Below are 7500 nucleotides of genomic sequence, written 5' to 3'. Positions count from 1 at the left end.
CAATTATCCTGCTTAATCCCTGTTTGTACAAGCTCACGTTTTTACCTGCACTTTTTGTTTTTACTTTCGTCAATACCTATACTCTATATGCTTTGAATTTACGATCTCTCTATCTATTTATTGTCTATGTATCCGCTGCTTATCCATCAACTTACCTACAAATTAGATGTCTATGTATTTGTGTATCTGATTTATTAAATATCGCTTTTCCACCACCAAATAAATAAATAAACACACACAAAAGAAAACATATCCGGCGCAGCAATTCCTTCGTCAACATTACACGAGGCTAAGATCGCTGTGAACAATTAATCAGAGGAGCCGACGTGGTCCTTGCGCTCGCTCACTGGCGGGTCAGCAAGGGGACGCCGCTGCCTTGCCCAGAAGATCACCTTTAGTCCATTATGTCTGATAAGAGCTCACCGCCTCACCTCACACCTGCAAGGCCCCGCCAAGCCACACCCAGCACTGTCCCACTCATCCTCCCTGCCTTGTTCTCTTCCTGCCTCCCTGTCTGTCTTTTCCTAGCAACTCACGGCTCTTCTTCCTCCCCCATCGTTCTGTTTCCATGCATCCAGCTCCCATCCCTTCCCTCCCCTTCGTCGCCACCTCCACCATCACTTATCTTCCTCCTCCTCCTCCTCCACCGAGCAAGCACAAAGCCACCCAGGTCTTGTTCTCTATTCTTCGTATTGCAATGCATCTCAGTAACGCTCACCCTCCCAAGGTTCTTCTTTCCTTTATGTCTTTTCCTTCGCTAGTTCTCCAATAACGTCATCACCACTGCTCTTCCTTCTTCTCCTTTCCTTCTTCTGTTCTTCTTTCAAGTAAGCACTGAGCCGCTTATTGATCTTTGTTCTGCTACAATGCATGCCAGTCAAGCCTCACCCTCTGGAAACACCCCGTTCTCCATGCTTGCCTTTCCATAGCAACTCAGCGCCACAGCTACCAATACCTCCACTGAGTATTAAAGGCACATTCGCATTTTGTTCTTTATTCTCCTTTACTGCATTCACTTCATACTCAACCCTCTTTAAACACCCCATTTCCCTCCGTGTCTTTCCTTAGCGACTCACCCTCCCATCACCACCATCACCACCACAAACAACAACAACAAAAACAATGATATTCTTCCTCTTACGTCCGTACATCGAAGGGGAACAAAGCCAGCCACATCTTGTTATCTATTCTATTTCACTGCATCCCAGGCACACCCAATGCTCCTGAAACACAGCTCCGTCCCTCCCCCACGCAAAATGCAATAGTGTCCCTGCCATGGAAATGTCTCCCGCCTCGCCTTCCACCATCAGAACACCTGCACACACACCTCACGTAATCTGCTTGTGCGTTTGGTCCAGTTTTCCAGATGTTGATGTGTCTTGCAGAGTGTGGAGATGCTGTGTTGTTTATTATTGTGTCTGAGGCATCCAATGTATCTATACGTATACATATGTTTTAAGTTACGTAAAGTTAAAGTTGGGGGCCTACGCTATAGCTGTGATCATCTCCGTCATAAGTTAGTTGGGCTAAATGTATAGGCATGCATTGTTAAAGGTATAAAACAAGTACATATCAAATCATCTAATGTGCGTATAGTATATTTATCGTAGGGATCTGCTTCATTATTCTTTTTTTTTTTCGTCGGTGTGCGTTATCAGTAAAAAAATAAGTTAATATTGTCTCTTTTTTGTTGGTATTACGGAAACTCATCGGACCTTGTAATCTCACGTGCTGTCTTGAGCAAACTGGTGTGTGACAAAGAAAACAGAGGTGCCTTTGTCCCTAACACACACACACACACACACACACACACACACACACACACACATACACACACACACCTCCCTATACCGTTATGAACCTTTGTCTGCTTCTCGGTGTCTGCCTGTCTGTATCTGGTTTCTCTATCTCTTTGCCAACCTCTCCGCAAATTTCTGTTTTTTTTCTTAATGTCTGTCTGTTGGTTTGATTGTCTGTCTGTCTCTCTGTAATTACAATCTGTTAACCTGCTTCCATCTACGTCTATTCTGTTTTCGCCTGTATGTCGTGAGTCTGTCGGTCTGTCTGTCTCTCTCTCTCTCTCTCTCTCTCTCTCTCTCTCTCTCTCTCTCTCTCTCTCTCTCTCTCTCTCACACACACCGGGAACCTTTTTTGTACTTTTTCGTCTGTGGCGGGAGCGGAGCGGACACGTGTGTATGGTCTGTGAAGAGAGATAATAAATCTTCCCCACGAGACGAGACCCCTCCGCCGCCGCTTTAAGCCCATCCAACTTTAGAGATCTGTTTCGTTTCTGAGCCTGCCGCTGTTGTTGTTGTTGTTGTTGTTGTTGTTGTTGTTCATGAATTCAACTTCCTATATAACGGTAAACTTTCGATGCAGTAGTTTCATATTCTTCCATTGCTTACGTCTCGTTATAAGCCATTTTTAACTTTCACTGCACTTCTACTACAGGAAACACGTTTTAAGACTACATCTCTGTATCAAAAATATTCAAGAACAGTTATTTTCTATCTTTTACTTGTTGCTACTCAGTTAGTTGTAATTCGAGCATTATCGTCACGCCTAATTTCAAATCCAATTAACAGTACTAAGAGTTGTGTGTCAGCCGGCATCTGGAATTTGTTTTCACTGGAGCAGCGCTTAGCGGGATTTTTTTTATTTTTATATTTAGTTATTTTGCCCTTAGCTGCTTTTGTTACTGTAAAGCATTTTTAAAAAAGTAGCAATCTGGTGAGCAGTCTCTCGCGACACAGCACTGCGGCGCTGTCCGTACTTGAAAGAACGATGCTTTGGAAGTCTCCCTTCAAACAGACATTAAGTATACACAGTGTTGCGCAGCACACCACTTTTTTGTGTGCTACGCCTTTACAGTATGTGAGTCTTCACCTTTTTTCTCCGTTTTACCATTCCCGGTCTTGATAATGAACCCATACAGCCTCCTCGTCCGTCCCTGTATGGAGTATTTCCCCCATGTGTGAGATTTTTTTTTTTTTTACAACAAAGGAGGCAGCTCAGGGGCACAAAAAAAGGAAACAATAATAAAAAAAGCCCGCTACTCGCTCCTCCTAAAAAAGAATCAAAAGAGGTGGCCGAAAGAGAGGTCAATTTCGGGAGGAGATGACAGTAAAGAGGGATTTTCTTGCTCACATCACTTCTAAAAGCTTTTCACACTATGAAATCAAACCGTCAAAGAGACTGTCCCCAACATGTCACACTGACTCGCGAATTTGCATTTCTCGCTAACCTTCGTCCAATTTATATGATACTCTTATATGACTGTAATCTAAATTCATTGAATGTAAGTCAGCCACTTGAATTTCTCGACGCATGGGTTAGCCGGCACCCCTACCTCGTAATTTTTTTCTAATCTAAAAAGGTGTTTTCCATTTGTTTTCTAATGTTTCCTATTCTAAAGCTTTCTAATCTAAAAAACTGTAAAACAAAATGTATTACTTTTTCCGCCTTGTAACAAGTTCCTTTATTCATCAAGTTGTAAGCATCCTCAAACTTTAAATTTGCTCAATTTTCGAATGGTGCAGTGGTGTAGTGGTCAGCACGCCTAACTACGAATTCGCGAGCCAAGGTTCGTTTATGGTCTGGGGGAGTTAACGCCAAGCTCACCCAGCTGTTTATCCTGCGTTTCGGGTTGGACAGTAAATGGGTGAGTGGGAAAACCTGGGAAAGGTAAACTATGGTAACCCAGAGGTCAAGCTTGCCCTGTGTTCCGAGGTAAAGTGTCCTCACCCACCACTGGCTCACGGGCCAACCAGATGGAGATGAAAACCTAGGCCATGCGCAGCTTACCGTATGCCTAAATACTTTGAGTAAAACATTGAAGGGCACTGACAGTTTATTTATCTATTGTCAGATGTAAAAACATACTTATGAGTAAACAGCTGAACAAAAAATCGCGTCAACTGGCGAGAAACTGGAGCTGTAAATAATTCAGTAAATCAATTATTTATTCTATTAAGAGAAGGAAACCCATGAAAAAGAGAAAGAAGGCTTTGGAGGTGATAAAGGGGAGAGATTTTTCTATGAGTGATTTCTGTATGCAGAGGGCGGTGGCCGGGATGGGAGAGCACGGTCGTACAGGGGCGGATATGATCACGGTGATGACATAGTGACCGGGGCAGCGGCGGCCGTTATCGATGGTCCCTGACTGAGCCATTGCCACCCGTTGTGAGGCCGTGACGGGCGGCGGGGTGTTATTCGCGCGAGGTGGATGTGCATCGCCTACATTCACAGCAAGGTTGATGGTGTCTGTCGCGCCGGTGACTGTAGATAGTGGGACGAGAGGCGGTAAAAGAACATAGAGTTTTCTTTCTTTAGCGTCAAAAGCCATTAGGTAAATTATGATAGTACTTGTAACGTGCACCTAAAGGCTGGACATGAAATTTAACCCATTCATAAAAAAATTAAAAAAACTTAATAACCAGACAACGATACAACAGATCACCGTGATTTGAGAGTCGAAAAAACATGACTACCTAAACTTAGTATAAAAACATATCACACAACAGAATAAATTAATAAATGCTATTGAGGGATGCCAATGTACAGGGAGCGTGACACCTCGCGGAAAGGGACGGCTCGAGGGTGCTGTCCACTGTCACACACACACACACACACACACACACACACACACACACACACTGTCTCTCTATTATCTATCTGCCTATCTATTTGTTTATATATGTCAGCAAAGGAACAGTTAGCAAAATGAAGAGACAGGGTAAGTTTAGGCGGCTCAGGAGAAGAAAGGAGCATGAAGGTGGGTCGGGAGAATAAAGGGCGGGCCATGAGAGGGGGCGGGCCAGAGGTTTCGGGCTCCCAGGGCGAGGATAAGCCAGCAAATTCGCCCTTCACACGAACCCCATCAGGTAAAAAGGAGGGCGAGGAGGACTGAGCTCTCTATCACTTATTGGATGGACTGAAAGGTGCCTCTTCCAATCTCCCGAACCTCTCCTGGCCTATACCTCCGCCCTCTATTCGGCCGGCTTACCTACTGCTCTGTTTACCTTAATTTTGCTCACTTCCACCAGCTCGGTACAGGGAGCCGGATTGCTTCACTCTCCCTGCCCTATTGCCTCGCCCTTCCTTTCCTTTCATTTACCTTACCGTCCCCTTTCCCTCTCTCCTCTCTCCCAGAATGCTCGCCGACCTTCGACAACCTGTGATTCTTTCTCACTTGCATTCAACCCTTTCTCTCTTCACTCCTGCCTTTTCCTCTCATTGATTCGTACACACACACACACACACACACACACACACACACACACACACACACACACACACACACATTGCCTCTCGCCATGACTGATTTACAGCATATGCTATCGACATCAGTTTATATATATTTTTCATCTTATTTTTTCACTTCTGCGTCCCTTTTCCTGCAGTCACCTTGTTCTCGGTTGTCAGGTGAGCGCATTAAAAAAAACTGCCATATTACAAGCTGCCTGGGAATAGAGGATCATGGCAGGTCGTGGATCATAATCACTCTGTTGGTGCGGCAGAAAACAGGACGATACAAAGGACAACTTACCTCATGATGTGTAAGGTCCCGCCTCGCCGCCGCTACCAGGGTGATGATACAAGGAGCGATATTTCACCTGCGGGACCAAAAATGGATGACTTACTAAAAATCTACGTTAATAAAACATTGACACCCTACATGCGTATCTGCGACATGGTCATTTTTGTGATCTTAAATTCTGAATAGTATATACATTGTCAGGAAAATATTTGATTATGTGCTCTCTCTCTCTCTCTCTCTCTCTCTCTCTCTCTCTCTCTCTCTCTCTCTCTCTCTCTCTCTCTCTCTCTCTCTCTCTCTCTGACCCAAGCAACGCCAACACAGGAAATTAATACGATGAATGTACACTTCTTATGTTTCTTTCCTCCACACCACCTAACACACCGGGTCGCGTCTCCTACACTCTACGACTCCTTCACTCCTCAGCGCAACAGCTCGCCGCGTTAAGCCTCGTCTTTACCCTTTCTTCCCTTTAAAAAGAGGCGCCAACACACTGAAAACAATTTATCTGAATACATTCCTCTCAGCATTTCTTTCCCCATTACATGAGATCACCGTGCAACGATTCTCCTTTTCCCCTCTCTTTCCTCAGCACACCAGAGAGGCACGTCAATCCCCTCCATTTCCCTCTCTTCCGGTAATAATAAACACGAGTAAAATAAACCTTTCCCCCTTATGATTCTTTTCTCAACACAACCGGACGGAACATAACGCCACTTTTTTCTCTTGTCTTTCAGTGAGGAGCAACGCCAGCACAGTGTTGCCAGCCCCGGTCGGCGTCGTGCTCCTCCAGGTGGCGATGGTGCTGGCGGTGGCTGCGAGGAGTCGGGCTGTCACGTGATTCCTAGGCGTCGCCCTCTCGGAGCTTCGCAATCGCACGCGTCGCTACGGAACGCCCCTGCCCGAAGTGTTAAGCGGCCCCGCAGTGTTCTTTGCGCCTATGTTAGTATTTCCTTCACTATGTTGGTCTGGCCACCACCCTGTTAATGCTTAAGAGATATATCAGACGTATGTATATAAGACTGTGTAGGTATATGAAGGTGTATATCATTGACTTTGTAGCTCTATGGACAGATGTTGTTGGCCTGAGCCTTGATGAGTGAGTCCCTTGACCCGGCGCCTATGCTAAGCCTCTTCGCCCACCCCACCGACGTCACCCACCTCTCAACCTTCACTGCCTCGGGTGCCGGTGGAGGTTGTTGCGGTGGTGTTGTGGTGTGTGTGTGTGTGTGTGTGTGTGTGTGTGTGTGTGTGTGTGTGTGTGTGTGTGTGTGTGTGTGTGTGTGGGGCGAGGCCAAGTTTTGTGTCCTGTGATAACGTGTCTACATGACTTATCTCTACTACAAGCTTCTGTCAGTCTGCTCGTCTCGCCCTTGTTAATACATACGTCTGTCTCCGCAGAAGGTAGTGTTCCAGTGACCGGCTGAACGCGAGCACTCAAACACACACACACACATACACACACACACACACACACACACACACACGCCAAACATAAAGCCTTCCCAAGACGCACAAACCGCTAACACAAAACTCACACTCTCCCTAATTTTCAATCCCGTCATGCTTTCTCATCACGACGCCTGGCGATTTTACCTTCAAGAGATAAAGCAATGCCAAAACAGCAACAGCAATACAGGGCGGGATAATACTAGTGGCCTGCCAAACAAACCAAGAAAAATACGCCTAAAACGAAGGGAATCAGCCGGTTGTCGTTTTGAGTTAGTACGATACGCCTCGAAACACCTGGATCCAGTCTAGTGTGCAGGGTGAGGCCAAGTTCGGGAGTGCTGGAAGGTGGACAAGTTTAGTTAGCTGTGATGCTGACATTGGGATGGCCCCTAATATAGCGGGCCTTGGCTTGGGGTTACTGGAGGGGAGATCAGTGAACCTTGAGACTCCTGGATCTAAAAGAGTCAAGTAAACAGGGCCAGGTGTTGCAAGGTCGACAGGATGGACCC

The 7500-nt window shown here is 45.7% G+C and overlaps 1 protein-coding gene and 1 long non-coding RNA gene across 2 annotated transcripts in view; one reads left to right on the top strand and one right to left on the bottom strand.

The window, feature by feature from the left end:
• LOC127007352 (uncharacterized) overlaps positions 1–6879 on the top strand; it is a 208165-nt gene extending 201286 nt beyond the window's left edge. The window contains exon 9 of the mRNA XM_050878219.1: positions 6277–6879. Within this exon, the coding sequence (XP_050734176.1) occupies positions 6277–6380 (104 nt within the window). The 3' untranslated portion in view covers positions 6381–6879. The remainder of the gene's footprint in view (positions 1–6276) is intronic.
• LOC127007354 (uncharacterized) overlaps positions 1–7500 on the bottom strand; it is a 240098-nt gene that overhangs the window by 175070 nt on the left and 57528 nt on the right. Inside the window, exon 3 of the long non-coding RNA XR_007760204.1 lies at positions 5549–5615. This is a non-coding gene — a long non-coding RNA (uncharacterized LOC127007354). The remainder of the gene's footprint in view (positions 1–5548; positions 5616–7500) is intronic.

The sequence above is a fragment of the Eriocheir sinensis genome, chromosome 3 (genome assembly GCF_024679095.1).
Source record: "Eriocheir sinensis breed Jianghai 21 chromosome 3, ASM2467909v1, whole genome shotgun sequence".
In the NCBI taxonomy this organism is placed as follows: Eukaryota; Metazoa; Arthropoda; class Malacostraca; order Decapoda; family Varunidae; genus Eriocheir; species Eriocheir sinensis.
The sequence above is the reverse complement of the archived record's forward strand: the minus strand, read 5'-3'. Positions and strand labels throughout refer to the sequence as shown.